This window comes from Pogona vitticeps, chromosome 10 (genome assembly GCF_051106095.1).
Source record: "Pogona vitticeps strain Pit_001003342236 chromosome 10, PviZW2.1, whole genome shotgun sequence".
Classification (NCBI taxonomy): Eukaryota; Metazoa; Chordata; class Lepidosauria; order Squamata; family Agamidae; genus Pogona; species Pogona vitticeps.
The window spans coordinates 24,556,877-24,572,988 of NC_135792.1; the positions used below are offsets into that span (position 1 = coordinate 24,556,877).

The 16,112-nt window shown below is 46.0% G+C and overlaps 2 protein-coding genes across 2 annotated transcripts; one reads left to right on the forward strand and one right to left on the reverse strand.

The window, feature by feature from the left end:
- Positions 1–4,703, reverse strand: HSDL1 (hydroxysteroid dehydrogenase like 1). The gene is made up of 5 exons (XM_072980542.2): positions 4,536–4,703; positions 3,679–3,912; positions 2,235–2,680; positions 1,642–1,869; positions 1–851 (listed from the first exon to the last, which is right to left on the reverse strand). The coding sequence occupies exons 2-5, from the start codon at positions 3,896–3,898 to the stop codon at positions 765–767; spliced, it is 981 nt and encodes a 326-aa protein (XP_072836643.2). The 5' UTR covers positions 3,899–3,912; positions 4,536–4,703; the 3' UTR covers positions 1–764.
- A 210-nt stretch (positions 4,704–4,913) lies between these two features.
- On the forward strand, positions 4,914–14,957 carry DNAAF1 (dynein axonemal assembly factor 1). The gene is made up of 12 exons (XM_078380461.1): positions 4,914–5,014; positions 6,033–6,129; positions 6,512–6,630; positions 7,010–7,101; positions 7,998–8,219; positions 8,643–8,809; positions 10,054–10,175; positions 10,744–10,946; positions 12,051–12,278; positions 12,356–12,465; positions 13,040–13,099; positions 13,746–14,957. Exons 1-12 carry the CDS (start codon positions 4,941–4,943, stop codon positions 14,103–14,105), a joined length of 1,854 nt encoding a protein of 617 aa, XP_078236587.1. The 5' UTR covers positions 4,914–4,940; the 3' UTR covers positions 14,106–14,957.
- The last annotated feature ends 1,155 nt before the right edge of the window (positions 14,958–16,112 follow it).

The following is a 16,112-nucleotide window of genomic DNA, read 5'->3' on the forward strand; positions in this document are numbered from 1 at the left end:
TTAGCACAAATGGTCAGCTTTATTTGGGGAATTCTATGTAACTCAAATCCTTAGAAGTGCCTCATGCAAACCATGGGTGTACAAACTATAAATTCATGGGCCAAAATCCAGTTACTAGGTATACTAAATTGCCCTGGAGTTGACCCACTGAATCAATGGAGATTTGAGAAGTCAACTCCTCCCTAAATTCCAATGATTTAGCATACAACAGTCACTGTTAGAGTAGGCCCATTGGGAAAAAAAATGATATTTGTAGGAGTTGACTCACCAACAAGATTTGGGCCACTCTCTATTTTTCGTTGACTCTTTCTGGGCAGACAGACCCGAATATTGCCTTGATACAGATGAGGCAGTGACTTCCCACTGAAGCTTTCCAGCAGTCAGATCCTGAGGACTAGAAACTTGGAGGCAGGTCGGTACCAAACAAACCACTGAAGTCAAGTAACTCCTGTCCTATTCTGAAAGCCTTGCAGCGGAGTACAGTCAAAGAGGCTGGAGCAACGGCCACTTCTGATTTTGAAGAAATCAGACCTTAACCAACAACAAACAGAAGGCAGGCACCTACTTCAAACAGATTTTTCATTGCTTAGCTATATTGGATATTCCCTACATCATGGTATAAGCAAGACCAAGGCTTCTGAAGTCTTTAGCAAAAGACTTTTTTTAGCAGACGAGGAAGAAACAAATCTAAAGAAGTTGGGATATTGTAGGAATTGTCAGAATAGTTGTAATTGTGTCTCTATCCGTCGTGCCTTCTTCTCTCCTCAAAGATGCTTTTTATGGGAATAGAAGACCAGTCTGTTGCATCCCCAAGCCCAGAAACATTCTGGTAGGCACCGTCCGAAGAGAAGCTGCGACGAAAGACATGAAACATAGATTATTTGCTCTTTTTTTGCTTGCTTGCATGCTTATTTATTTGTTTGTTTTTACCCTGCCTTTCTCCCACAACTTACAAACAACAAAAAACAATATTTAAAGCTGAAAAATTATTAAACTATTCTAAAACCATCCTTCAAAATTAGATACTCCCATTAGGAAGCCAGCATACCATCAGTAATGGCAACATTAACATTACCAACATAACCTGCACACATGCAGATTTAAAACTCAGCATCATGCAATCCTTGACTTGCACAATCTCTAGCTGGCACTAGCCAATAGGTGCTTATCATACACCCCAATCTTTCCACCTTGACTTCTGGAGCTGCATATAACAGTACTAATAAAAACTAAGCCACCAAGTGAAGAACTACATTTCCAACCACTAAAATACATGATAAAAACTTGATCTATCTGGTCTCCAAGTCAAGAAAACTTTAAAAATAAAAACTATGCAGTGCCATAGCATGACAAGTATATAGTTCTTTCCAATACTAGTGTTTCACTTCAATTTTGCTTCCTGCTCTTTTTTTTAGCAACACTAATAAACACACCACACCTGTATCACGATGAAACAAAGTGACAGCCGGGTGCTAAATGACACTCCATCCCCATGTCTCAGCGCCTTCACTGATGTTCTATGTCCATGTCCCAGATCCTCTGAAGCACCACTAAAATCCATCCAACCTTCCTACTCCGACCCTGCTCCTGGGGAAGTCCAGCAAACGTTCCATCCAGCAACAAATCCATCCATCTCCTTACCATGATCGAATGTGGCCAGTATCCTGTCGTCCTCCTAGATATTCCAAGGGTGGTAACTGCGTGACGTGCGTACTCATCAGCAGAAGGCACTAAAAAACTTTCTTTGGAGAACACGCCCATACCTTCGGTCATTTTGGTGGAGATGAAGCACGGGACTAAACTCTGAACAAAAATGCCCTTGGGAGCACATTCGTAATGTAGGGCTCGGCTGAAATGGTCCAGGTAAGCCTGTCAGAGTTAAAGGCAAAGAGTTCACATTCTTTGTTTATAACATGGAGAACAAGGGAGATCCAAGCCGCTCAGTTACAAGACACACAAATTGAACATAAGCTACGGGGGGGGGGGGATTGTACAGAATGAATGTCAGCCCCCGCACCTCTAACTGGCCCCTTTGCTAGTTATTAATAATAATTTTAAGTATCACTTTACATCCTTCAATAAGTACACAACTTTTTGAGGTCCCAAGATGTCGTCTGCAAAGCATCTGTCCACAGAGAGCAGAAAATGGCTTTTCATGAAGAAAGGGGGTCCCTACCAGCATTTTGGGAATAATAACAACAACACAACACAGAAATTTGTATTGGGAGATTTACCTTGGAGGCTGAATAGGCTGTTATCTGTGGAGAGGGCTGGATGCAGGATGCAGAAGAAATATTTACCACAGCTCCTTTTTTCCTCTCCATCATTCCAGGTAACACCATGAGAACCATCATGTTAGCAGCTCCGATATTGACATGGATAAGCTCCCAGATTTTCTCCTGGGTCAAACTGGTGAAACAGTCTGCGTGGCCATAGGACACACCAACGTTGTTCACTAAAATGCCAATTTCTTTCCCCTTCAGGGCTCGCTCAATGGCCGGGTAGATCTCACGGCCTTGGCTGAAGTCGGCCACAATAATAGCCGTTTCCACAGGGTAGGACTCTGTTATCTCTCTAGCGACCGCTTCCAGCTTCTCCTTGTTCCGGCTAATTAAGACAACATTGACCCCACGCTTTGCTAATTCCTTAGCATAGGACTTTCCGACTCCAGAGGTGCAACCTGGAACAAACCAAGAAAGGAATGAAATCCAGGTAACCCAGTCCTAAGAAAGTGAATGCAACAGATTTCAATTTCTAATCCATTGCTTTTTTAAATTTTACATTTCACTGTGGTTTTGATGGTGGCTCCGCGGGGAGAAAAGTAGCATACAAATAAAATAATAATGATAGTAAGCAACATAATTTGATTTATTGTCACTAAAATTTGTATCTCAAGATGAGACAATGCAAAAGGAACAGAAATCCATGCATAGAAAGCTTATTCATGGCCACATACGGCCTTACAATTTATCTTTTGTTTGGCTTGTTCCCTTCACAATAGTAGTATGAGGGGTAGCCAGCTGTGCACCTTTTAGGAACCTCCTTCTCGGGGATATTAAGAACAGGTAGGGGTGAAGGAGAAAAGACTTGGTCATGAAAGCATTACAGTCTCCTCCATGACACTGGACTTTGGGCACGAGAAGGGAAAGGATTCTCTGGAAAAGACAGCAATGCTGGGAAAGGCGGAAGGCAGCAGGAAAAGAGGAAGACCCAATTATAAGATGGACTGACTCCCTAAAGAAACCCCCAAGGTTGAGTTTGCAAGAGCTGAGCAGGACTGTTGAGGACTGGCCAATTTGGAGATTGCTCATTCATGGGTTTGCTGTCAGCTGGAGGTGACTGGACAGCTGATAAGAACACACACCCCTCTAATTTTAAGTAGCTTTGCAGGAGCAACAACAGACTGAAGAAAGAGACAAGCCCGAGGAGGGCAGTCCGGCACGGGAAGATGTGTGTTGTTTGGCTTGCTTTAGCCATGAAAGCCTGGTGGCCCTCTGCATAATGTTCCTACATAAGTACTTCATGAACCGCACTTCTGCCTTGGTGCCATTGCAGCAGCCGCAGGCATGTCCTCAAATTATGCCTGCGTAGCCACTCCACAGGATTTCAGCCATTCATTTGAGGGGAAATTGGGTTCTCGCTCCCAGCAAGTCCAGTGCCGGGCGCCTCGTTTCTTACCTGTGACCACAGCCCACTGGCCGTACCGCTGGACGAGATCGGTCCCGCTGACCAGCCTGGAAAGGAAATGCACCCGGATCAGGGTGCAGGTTTCACGCAGGGCCGCGAAGCACGTCTTGGTGGCGTAGAAAGCCCCCAGGAGGGCCAGCATCTCTGTGGAATGAGTGCAGGATCGGCCCAGCTCCCTCAGCAAGAGGGCGAAGCTGTCCACCGCCGCCATGGCTATCAAGAGGGCTGGAAAAGAAAAGGAAAAAAAGAAAAAAACAGGTCAGTCCAAAGACACCCCTCAGATCACCTTGTATTTTCTTTCTTTCTTTCTTTCTTTCTTCCTTTCTTTTTTCTTTTTTCTTTCTTTCTTTCTTTCTTAGGTTTCCCCTCCCAGAAGCTCCTCTCACCCGCCTGCCTTTGCACACAGGTGATTTTTAAAAAACAATTAAAAACACTGATGTTTCGGCAGGCCTTCCCCTCAGCCAACTCCTGATCTTCCCTCTTTTTTCCCCTCTCTCCTAGTGTTTGTTCCATCTCGTCCATAGTTTCTCCCCTTATTTAAAATTGTTTTAATTATATTGTATTACGTTCGTTGTAAGCCGCCTAGAGTGGTCTTAAGTGACTAGATAGGCGGAATATAAATAAAATAAATAAATTAAATAAACATGGACTTCCCCTTCACCCCCAACTCTAAATCAAGCCCATGCCTGAGCCTCTCTCCTGGGGGTGGAAACAGAGGACACGAAATTGCAACCTCATAAAAGAAGACAACCACATCTGTTATTAAGGGGGGGGAAAGGATCTCAGGAGCAAAAACAGAAACAAAGGCAAGTCCACCATGCATTCTCCAGGCTTTCTCTTCTTTATACCTCGCGCTTTGCTTTTATGCAGGCAGGCTTTGCATTTCCCAAGGAAACATTATAATCCTTCCTTCCATTCCCATTGCACTTCCTTCGGAACCTTTATTTTTCCCCTCCCTGGAGAAGAAACCCGGAAGGGAAGAGAGAGAGAGACAACCCGAACCCTTCCCTCGAGCTGGCCTTCGGGAAAACCCGGAAGGTAGACTTCTTTTAAAACACCGCTCTGCTCAGCCAAAGGGCGTGAGAGTCACGGGGCTCCCGAGCCGGGGGAGTGGAATCCGCGCTCCGCGTTTTCCCTCCGACACGGAGCAACCGGGGCAGGCGCCGGAATCCAGGGCGAAGGACCACGTGACGCCTCCGAGCCGGAGGCTTTGCGGCCGACGCGCGTGCGCAGGCGGCAGCCGGCCCGTCGCCATGGTAACGAAGGGACGCCGTTGGAGAGGAGCCGTTGGAGCCGAGAGCGAAGGCCGTCTGAGGGGCGCCTTTGTGTGTGTGTGTGGGGGGGTGTCGGTCCGATCTTTCCTCCCCCCCACTTGAACAGGCCTAGTTTGTTCACTCAGGAGGAAGATCCCCTGCCTCAGATCCCCATCTCTCCAGGGGTGGGCCGGCCCCTCATCCTGCGGGCTTCCCAGCTCCCTCCAAAGGCATCCCTTCCCTGGGAAGAGCCAGGAGGAGGGACCGAGGAAGGCTGACAAGGCCAGCTGGATCCCAGCAGGTTTCTCTCCCACCCCCCCTTTTCTGGGCAAAGCGCCCTTAAAAAGCCAGGTTTATAGGCAATGCAATTCCCCCCGCCCAGACATCCCCGGCTGAACCTCTCTTGAGTTGACCCACCACTTTATGGGATGGTAGAGTCATTATTGGAGCCTCCGCTGAAGAAAGCCCCGTGCCTAAATGCATCGAGCATTTTAAAATCAGAATAAAGATGATTTACATGTTCCTATATCCTGAGAGGGGTCACGAAGAGTCAGATATAACTAAACAACAACAACAACATCCTGAGAAGAGAAGATTCCCTGGAAAAGACCCTGATGTTGGCAAAGTGTGAGGGCAAGAGAAGAAGGGGATGACAGAGGATGAGATGGTTGGACAGGGTCATTGAAGCGACCACCATGAATTTGACCCAACTCCGGGAGGCCATGGAAGACAGGAGGGCCTGGCATGCTCTGGTCCATGGGGTCACGAAGAGTCGGACACGACTAAACGACTAAACAACAATGACAGAGTTATTAGAGAGGAGGGAGAGCTCAGGGTTCTCCTCCATTGGATAAAAAGTGTGAGGGTGTGTTGATTCTTTGAGAGAAGGTGAATTTGTAGATCCCACCATGCCATGCAATTCCGTCCACGATGGGCATCCCGCTCAGACCCATTTATTGTTTCAGATCTCTTGATCGGCCTTCTTTGTTCTCACCCTCCTTTTAATACTTCCTTGGCTTGAACGAACAACGATTTAGAGACCTCCGCTGTCCCAACGCCCATTAAGCCATTTCTCTTCTCTCTAAATTCCAGAGGGAGATGCTGGACTGCCCAGAAGGAACGAGTAATTAACCAAGAAGCACAAGTATGTTGGACATGCTTGGGAATGACAGCAGCAATGGGGAGCCAGGTTGGTATATGAATAACTGTTGGATGGATAGCTCTCAACAACCTGGTCACATTGATGTTTCCTTGAGGGTGAGGGTGTTGCTCAGTCGAGTCTCTGAGTATTTCTGTAAAAGCCATTCATTTATGTAATTCACAAAAGCAAAGGGGCAAGACCTTTATGCTATAAGAGCAGGGCTTTTAGGGGGAGGTATCGAGCAATGTTTTTTTATTGATTTCATTTTTCTCCAAGATGCTCAGGAAGACATAGATTTACTCCCCCTGAATTCTAGATAGAATTTTAACAGTTTACACACTGGATTCCACTCTGAATTTAGTTTCTGTCATTGAACTTAATTTGTTGGATACGGACCGATTGAAATGTTTGCATTTCTTAAGCACCACAGAGGGGAAGTGAAACTGTGAATGACATAGATCAACAGAACAAACAACAAACAAATGGGGATCAAAAGTCAGCAAGTGACTCCTCCTGTGAGCAATCCGATTTAAAAGGAAACGGAATAAGGTAAATTCCTTTCTGCTGGGTTCCTTAGTTCAGCATACAAGATTATCAAGCTGATGCTACCAGTCTGTTAAAGATCATGGCCTAGAGACTGGAAGCGAGTCCGCCATTTCCTTAACCCATTCTTCCATCATGTCCAGTTCCTTCTTTTGCCACAGATAATTGCATCATGCCTACCAAAGCTATACAATTAACTAAGATTAATATAGTTAACCAAGGTGGAGAGCTAGAGTTGGGGGAGGGGGTCCAGTGGCACTAACCAGTTCTAAATAGTTCTGGAGGGAATTGGGGATTCTAGAACATCTGCTTTGAAACTGAAAAGGGTAGGATTTTGTGTGTGGGGGGGTGTCACAGTGACTGACGCTTCTTGTTCATGTTTTAGAATGACCAAAAAGCTTTTGAAGGACCTCTGCAAACAGCATAAGCTATACATGACCCCACATTTGAACGACACCCTCTATCTCCACTACAAAGGTAACTGTTGCAAAGTGTAGTTTTAAAAAAACCCCAGCAGAAATGGAATTTGGTGAAATGTTGCAGGGAACTGCTCAGGGTCAGCCTATGCAGAGGCTTGGGACATAATTCAGGTTCTGTTGATCCCAGCAAGCAGGGAAGAAAGTGGGTGAGTGGTTGAGGACAGAGGAAGGGCAGGAAATGTGTCAATGGCAGCCTTCCTCTGTGCTTCGGTGTCCTTAAATGTAGAAAAGCTCTTTGGATGAAACTGAGGAAGACCGTCTGCCACCTCTTCCTGCTCTTCGCATTCTTACATTATTAAATATGGTTGGGTTAGGTATATATTGCTATTTCTTTTTGTTGAACTGTTTTCACTTGGTTCTAGAACATTTCACTGCAAATTTGATGGGAGTGTATAGTTTCTCTTTCATGCTGGTGAGATCCACTAGCCATTATGGATTAGCATGCCTCTTCCGACAAACAGCTATGAAACTAGTTGTGTGCTTTATCATAGAGAAGCAGTACTGAAGAGAGGCATGCTAAACCCTCCACTAGAACATCACTCAGCCAGGCTCCAGAATCAGATATAACTCCACTCAGGAGCAATCTTTCTGAGGAGAGGGGTTGTAGGGGGTAAGTGCTGTAGACCAGTGGTCCCCCAACCTTGGGCCTCCAGATGTTCTTGGACCTCAAATCCCAGAAATCCTGGCCAGCAGAGGTGGTGGTGAAGGCTTCTGGGAGTTGTAGTCCAAGAACATCTGGAGGCCCAAGGTTGGGGACCACTGCTGTAGACCACTTACCACCCTTATAACAACATCTCCACTCCTCTTTTACAGTATAAGATCACCTCTATTTTTTTAAAAAAGGTCATCCTGAAAGCTTCTCTCAAAACTCAGCTTGCCTTTTTCTTCCCATAGGATTCGGTCGTGTGGAGAATCTGGAAGAATATACAGGACTCAAGTGTCTGTGGCTGGAATGCAACGGCCTGACAAAGATTGAGAACCTATCAGCACAAACCGATCTGCGTTGTCTCTATTTGCAGATCAATTTAATTCATAAAATTGAGAACCTCGAACCCTTGCAAAAGCTGGATTCTCTCAACCTCAGCAACAATTATGTGAAGACCATTGAAAATCTATGTAAGGTTCTCTACTCTCACAATACTATAATGCACTCTTGTGCTCATCGCGCTTATTTGTGCTGATGGCTCTTGGAGAGTCACTATGATGTATTTAAATTTTAAAGAGTGCCACTGCCAATATGCCTGCAGTATCCGTTTCATATTCTCCATTTTAGAACTGAATATTCACAAGCAGGTTTTTAAAACTGGTTCTTGCTCCTTCCCAGCCATTCTCAAGCCTGTCTGAGCCTTAACAATGCTTACTAATCTAGTCTTACTGCCTTTGTTATCATACGAGTACAACACCTAAAGATATTCTGGACACCAGTGTAACTTCAGGGCCAACAACGCAAGGCTCCTTACAGCCCAGGCACAACTTTGTCATTTTCCAGAAGAGGTGGTCTGAATTTACTTGTCTTTAATCCCTGCTATTCTCCAACAGCTTGCTTGAAAGTCCTCCACACCCTGCAGATGGCTCACAATATGTTACAGACTGTTGAAGACATACAGCACTTACAGGAGTGCCCAAGTATTTGTGTTCTCGACCTCTCTCACAACAAGCTGGACGATCCCAATATTTTAGATATCCTGGAGACAATGCCCGACCTGGTAAGTTGGGTGTGAACCTTGGATTGTCCTCTTAGCCACTGTTTTTGGGACATGGAATGATCCTGTTTCACTGTCACCTTATTTATTACTGGGGAGCGAGGTCAGCGGCGGCATTTTCGGCTCTCCCGGGATGGTAGACAATAATCTGGCAGCACAGACTACAGTGTTCACATTGGGTGTGGGTGAAGAATTTTCACAATGCTGTTGCTGTCAAGGAGCCAACGAGGCCTGTGAAGATACCAACGTGTTTGACTGTCTGTGGTTTCGAACTAACCACAGGCCAGGGAATGTAAGATAAATTGTAGTATAGTTGTGAGAGGCAGAGAAAGACTCCATGGTATGGCTTAATACTACGATTCCCATCATGTGTTTTCAGACTTGATCATGCTCCTTGCTATATTGGAACAAACTACTGTATATAGTTGTATATTTTCATCTGCTTTCTAGTGTTTAAAATATTTGCCATTCTTCCTTGTTACATATTCAATAATTAAGGATTTTGTATACAGTACATTTTTGTATCTACATTTTGAGTTAGGATAGATGTCTACAACTAATTACCTTTGACCTTCTGCATAAATTTATAGCATTACTCTTTATGCAGTGGATTGTTCAATAAGTGACTAGATAGGCGGGATATAAATAAAATAAATAATAATAATAATAATAATTCAGGCCAAAACATGTCGGGCAGGTTTTAAACTGTAATAGAGATATATTTTTGTGCATCCTGAGGCTTCTGTCTCTCTTTCATAACTGGATCTATGGATGCTGCCAGTTTATGATGTTACTTCATAACTGCAGTGATAGTGTGGCACCATTCTGTTCCCTGCATGAGTTCAGATTGGCTAGGATCATGGGGGGAAGATGGGGTTGGGAGAGACAAAGAAAGGAATGAAAAGAAACACCTGCACTGACACTAGGCAGGGCGGGGCGGCACGAACTCACCTTTGCATCAGAGGAGCAATGTGTACTTCTTCCAACCCTTTCTAACTCTTGTTGAGCAAGACCCATAACACAGTCATCTTCATTTGGCAAGTATTTGTAACGGGACTCTTCAGCGTGGCTCATTCCATGCTGGCACTCAGAGGGAAATCAGAATGGACAGTTTGCTTACCTGATCGGTGCAGAAACAAGCTAAATTTTTCCAAATGCCTTTCAGTCTGAATTGGATCCATATGCCATGCCGGAAGTCCTCCCGTTTTCTACACTTTGCATTGAACCTGTTTCTCTTTCTTTGGCAGCGTGTGCTGAACTTAATGGGAAATGAAGTCGTTAAAAAAATAGCTTATTATCGAAGGACACTTACAATCCGGTTGAAGCACCTGACCTATCTGGATGACAGGCCAGTTTTCCCAAAGGACAGGTAATGCAGAGATGATGTTGCCGTTTCTTGGGCAATCTGAGTGAACGTTCATCTTACCTTTCCCATATCTCATATATATGCATCACAGATATTAACAGCTAACCTTAGTGAACTGTTGCAAGTTTTTTTAAAAACAAAGATGGCCAGACTGTGAAGCCCTGAGATCCAGATACTGAACAAATAGGGTGGGCTCATATGTATTTACATTAGCATTCAAGCAGTCCCTTCCGAAGAGTGAGCTTGTGGTTAGATCCAAGTGGTGGTATTAAGTGGACTTCCACAAAAGTAGCATATTCTCAAACATTATTTGGTGGTGGCGGCGGCAGTGGTGGCAACTTTATCTTGTGTGCATGGCGCCACTGTTCACACCTGTAGCACTTCTCTTGCAAATGCAACTGGATGGTGCCACCTGCCCCAGAGATGCCAAACCATGGCTGCTCAGCGCCCCCGCAGACCGTTCTCGCAGCCCAAGTTCGGAATGAATTGCCTCTGTAGGTATAAATCCCGGGGCTGTGGGTGGTGCCCCTTCAGAGTGTCTGAGAGGCACCCGCCTTCTTCTCCTCCTTAGAGCCTGTGCAGAGGCGTGGGCGGCCGGCGGCCGGGAAGCAGAAAAAAAGGAGCAGGAAATGTGGGAGAGCCGAGAGAGGAGGAAGATCCAAGACAGCCTGGATGCCCTCGCAGCCATCCGTGAAAAGGCCAAGGAGAAGAGACGACAGCGGGAGGCGGCAGAGAGGGGAGGGACAGCCCCTGGCCCACCAGAAGGTACTGGGAGTGGGGGTTTGCCCGCCACCCTTTTGCCTTGTCCTTCTGGGCACAGGGGCTGTTGTGGAAAAGCCTGACGCACGTGCTGGGCAACCTGAGAGAAAGGCAAAGTCGGCCCTTCAGGCAAGTGAAGATAAATGGGTGGGTGGGCGATTCAGGACAGAGAGGAAGGAGCACTTTCCCACCCAGTGCCCAAGAAAACTAAACCACCGCCAGGGGAGGGAAGGGCTGCCGACTTGAACAGCCTTAAAAGGGGATTAGACACAATTGCACTTGCCTTATTGTTGGGGATGGTGCAGGTTCAAGTACCAATTTGGGGGGAGCAGGGGGACAGGAGGGAAAGAATGTTTTCGTCCTTCCCGTGGGCTTCTCAGCGGCCTCTGGTTGGCCACTTGGGGAACAGGTTGCTGAAGTGGGTAAGAGGTTGGTCTCATCCGGCAGGGCTCAGGTGAAGGACCTGGTGGGGGGGGGAAGCATCAAGACCTGCAGTTTGGGAGCTACTCAGATGTGACCCATAGGGCACCACTTCTGGGGACATTTTGCACAAATGAACTCTAGTATTGATTTCCTGTGGTGGTGCCTTCTCCTTCGTTGTGCGCATGATGGACTGCGTCCTGGGACAGCCACGGTTAGATATACAGAGGAGGCAATGCCTTTCTTCTGCCTCAAGAGCCAACATATCTTTGGGTGGCCCACCGAGGGCACTGACCTCATATCCTCTCTAATATTCCGAAAACTACTCTGTCTCTCCAAGCTGCTTGTGTTTTTCGCTGCCTGCCTCTTGTACCTACTGCATCCCGATTCTCAGATGACTTGGTGCAAAAGGAAAAATGGGGGGGAAGTTGCTTTGGACCCCAAAAGGCAGTCCGGCGAGCTGCTTTGTTAAGACTGGAGAAGCCAGGAGGAGTTCATCCTCTAAAGAGCTTTCCCAGACTGAGAGCACAGAGCAAGAGAACCGAGGCCACCCTGTTTTGTGAGTTTTTTCTTTTAATGGAATAGTATTGTTTAACATGAGGACAAGAATTGAAACTACTTTTAGGTGCTCTCTTTTTTCCCCTTTTCCTTTTGGTCATTGGCCTGTTCTAGAAGACACTTCAAGCAACATCAGTGCAGCAGACAGCACGGGAGAATTTCCAGGTCCGGCGGAAAGGTTAGAAACAAAGCAGAAGATTGAGAAGTTTGTGAAGGAAAGCCTGGATGCCCACGAAGAAGTTCTGGCCACAACATCAAACTCAGGGAATGGGCCGGAGAGGCCAGAGAGCGCTTGCCTGGGGGTCTGCCAGCAGGAAGCTCGAGAAACAAGTCCCAACGCGTCTCCCAGCATCACACCGGCTGAAGAAGGTAACGCCTTCCCACACCTCTTCCGCCAATGGTCGAAAAACCCACAACAACCATTAAGCCTTTTGTGTCTTCTTCAGAACTACCAGAAGGCAAGGTGGCTACACCAGGACCATTGGTTACAGAACTCACCGATCCTGCACAGATTGAAGATATTAAACTGGGCATACCAGAAAGGCTTTTCCTTGATGTACGTAGCCCCTGAGGAGTGGAAGGCTGGGTAGTGAAGGGTTAAGCATCCTAGCATTGGCTTTTATTTGGAGATTTAGAAGCAACTAGTTACAAATCACTTTTCAAGATATAAAGGTACAGTATTGATGCAATTACATGACAAAGTTACGTGACATGTAACATTGACAAAGGCTGGTCTCACTGCTTTTGCAGTAACTACTGTGTTAGCTATTTTTATAGCCACGGAGGTGTGGGAAAAGAATATCGCCTGATCTGGGTGCTGGCTTCTGCCCTACTGGGAGGGTTAGAGGGAGGAACTGGGAAGCAGATGGGAGGAAACTGTGGTTTGCACCACTCCTCCGTGGCTTCTCACTGCTACATTTTTTTTGGAATAACCATTAACACTACTTTTGAGAAATGTGAAAATCAAAAATTCACTTTAAAATGCCATTGATATTAGTATCTAACTGCTTTTGGGTCCTCGGAACTGCAAATATACAGTAACTAAGTACTTTGGGAAAAGCTTCAAAGATCGCTTCCTCTTTTTAATTTTTAAAAGCCATTTTTTAAATCCAGTAACATTTACTTTTTAGGAACTACCCGATTTGGAAGATATAGATGATTCAGCAGGAGAGGAGATCTTTACTGGAAAGGTGAATTGCTCTACATTGTTTTCAGAAAAGTTTGCATTCCTAATACTTTGTTTTGATAGTGAATTTAGAACTTTGCCTAATAGAATTCTCTCTCTCTTTCTCTCTCTGCACGTACAATTTAGTCAGGGCCTTTTGAGGGTTTTAATGTTAGACAAGGGGGTCTCCCCATAGTTGCATGGATTTAAATGGGCTTTCTCAATATTCTCCATATCTTGCATGCTTCAGAAGAGTTATCCTGGGTTCCTGATAGCCCTGGAGAGGGCTAGTCCATGTTCCTACCCCACCATCATGAACTAGCTTGTCTACATCCACCATCAGGGGAAAGAAACATTTTTCCAGCGCTTGTTGTGGCATTCCAAAGGTTAACCGCATGCATCTGGTCCAGCAGAGTAAGGTCCGCTTTAAAACACACCACAAGCCTGTATGGTCGGGCCGCCATATCTCTTTTTCTGCAGGAACACACACACATGGATGCACAAGTATAGGGATGTTCACAGCCCATTCACATGTGCAAATAACACCCATTATAAACATTTCCCCAGATGATGCCACTTTCAGAATCGAGGTTTGGGCAAAATTTACGGCTCTGTGGTATGCCGGTGGAACCTGAGCCTTTCAAGCACTTTACAGTATTTTGTTTTTCCAGCAAAGCTCTCCTCCCAAGATAGAAGTGATTTCTGAAGAAAGCGACAGCCCTGTTTGCACCTCGGGAGGAGAGGCAACCAAATCAGGGCACACGGCGACCGACGAGATCTGCAGTTCCATCTTTTCAAACGGACATTGGATGTCTGATGCTGGTGGAAAAGAGGCTGTACAGCCTCTCGTGGCTGGCCTACTGGCAGAATTAGGAGCAGTCTTGGAAACTAAAGGGCCCCTCACAGAACCTCTGAGACCCTTCATTGAAGAGCTTGCTCCAGCGCCTTTGGATTCCCCACTGAACCTATCGCCAGCAGGTGAAGTGGATGAATTAGAAAACGGAGAGAACCAGCCTGCATCTCCCCCTTAGGTGAACACCCGGATGAACCCAAGATCTGGTGTCCTTCCGAGGTGGGAGGCTCTCCAGGTGTGAAGTCCTCAGAGGTGGCCTCCCAGCTCCTCTTTCTGGCCATGCTTTGCGACCCTGCAACGTGCCCCAGAAAGCACAGATGGCAGGACACGAGCTTTTACTTCAGATGGACCTAAAACTAACTTGATTTTCACCTTTTAACAGGGCATATCTTTGAGGCAGAACACAAGCAGTATGTGCCAGAAAATAAATGAAGACACAAGAGTTTCAACTGAGTTGAGCAATGGGGGACCTTTGGTATTGCTCCTTTCCACCCACAGTGACCGTCTAATGCACGCAAACGGTCTCATGGCGGCCTTGGTCATAAATGCCCTCGTCACCCTGACTCCCCTGTTGGCCAGATCTGGCCAGAAGAGCCCTTCTGTGTGTTCTCTTTTGCATTCTCCCTCGACAAAGTACATGGTGGCAGCAGTACAGCCAGGGACGTTATCTGGATATCTGGAGGCAAGGAACCTAGCCGAGATGCAGCAGAGACAGTACCAGGTCATTGAAAAAGAAAACATTTACATTTTCTTTGTGTTCGGTTGCGTTTTTGTGGGGTTTTTTTTTTTTTTGATGTTTTTAGATTTTTGTAGAAATAAGGTTAATATTAGCATGATCCTGCCAAAAGAAGCACACTTACACCTCGTTAAGTTTCTTGGGAGAGTTAAGCATATATAGAAACTTCTTCCATTGTAATCAAACATGCTTCCGTTTTGCTGGGTCATGCTTCACGTTGGATCGCAAATTGTTTAATTTACGTTGCTTTTCTCATTTGTTTTTATGTGCAATTCAGTAAAGTTGTTGTTCCAAGCTTCTTGTGTCATTTTCTTATTATTTCCCTTGGGGAGGACATGTGGAGGAGTCCTTATAGGTCATCAGCAGACAGACAGACACTGGCCTGCCTTTCCTTCTTCACAGTGCCATGAAAATTACTGACGCTGCTCCACTTTCATCCGCCATACAAGTGCCAAAAGGAAAATGACTTTGTAGAGAGAGGGCAGAGATTCTGATCTGGCCGTCACCCAGCGCTCCCTTTTCTCCCTTTCCCATGCACACACCCCACGCCGACCCTATGCCAAGAGATTGCCTGGAAGGAGGAGGGAAGCCTCTCCAGGTGATGCACCCAAGCCAACAGGGAAGATAAGCTCTGCTATAGGCCAGGCTGCCAGTTATTTACTGGTGACTCTTACCTGTCTTAATTCTGCAGTCTTTTCCCTCTTTGACCCACAAATATCTCTGGCCCACATGGAATCTGTTCCTGAATTGTCATCGACTTTACAAACAGATCTTTGGGGTCCATTTGCCAGTTACGCTACACACAGAATGATAAGTGACAGACACTGCTGGTTGTAACAACAAGTTACAATTCCTCTGTAAGTGCACATCTTCTCAAGCATTAAGACCACAATCGTACACTTGGAAACAATGGCGAGAGGAAGTGGAATAAAGCCAACTTGGTCCCTCCCAGCGGAGGTTGTCTACTTACTCCCAGGAAGACTTCAACCAACCCGCAAGGTTAATTGTGAATACACAAATTAGACAAGCCCCGATTTACCTGTCTAAGGAACTTGAAGAAAGCTCAGCATTGCAGCGGGGGCGAATAGCCAGGCAAATCTTTGTCCTGCTGGGGTGAAAAGCATCCCAAAATGATATCATGCCCTGTTGTCGTTTCCGTCTAGAAGGCAGGACCAAATATCAAGGATGTCTTGGAAGAAAGAAGGAAGGTGTTCTGTGCCCTAGGTAAGGTTAAAGCTTATATTACAGGACTCAGTTGCATTTCTTGTTCAAAGCAGAGCCCAAGTTTACTCTTCTTATCTTCTTCAACTTCCTGTGCTTACCCTTGTTCCTATGACCTGGAGGGAGTGTGTGAGCCAAGTGTCATTTTAAAGGATGCTACTTCTGCACCTAGAGGGAGGTGGTTCCCCAACAGGGAAAGGACATTCAAATCTGCCTTCTGGAGACGGT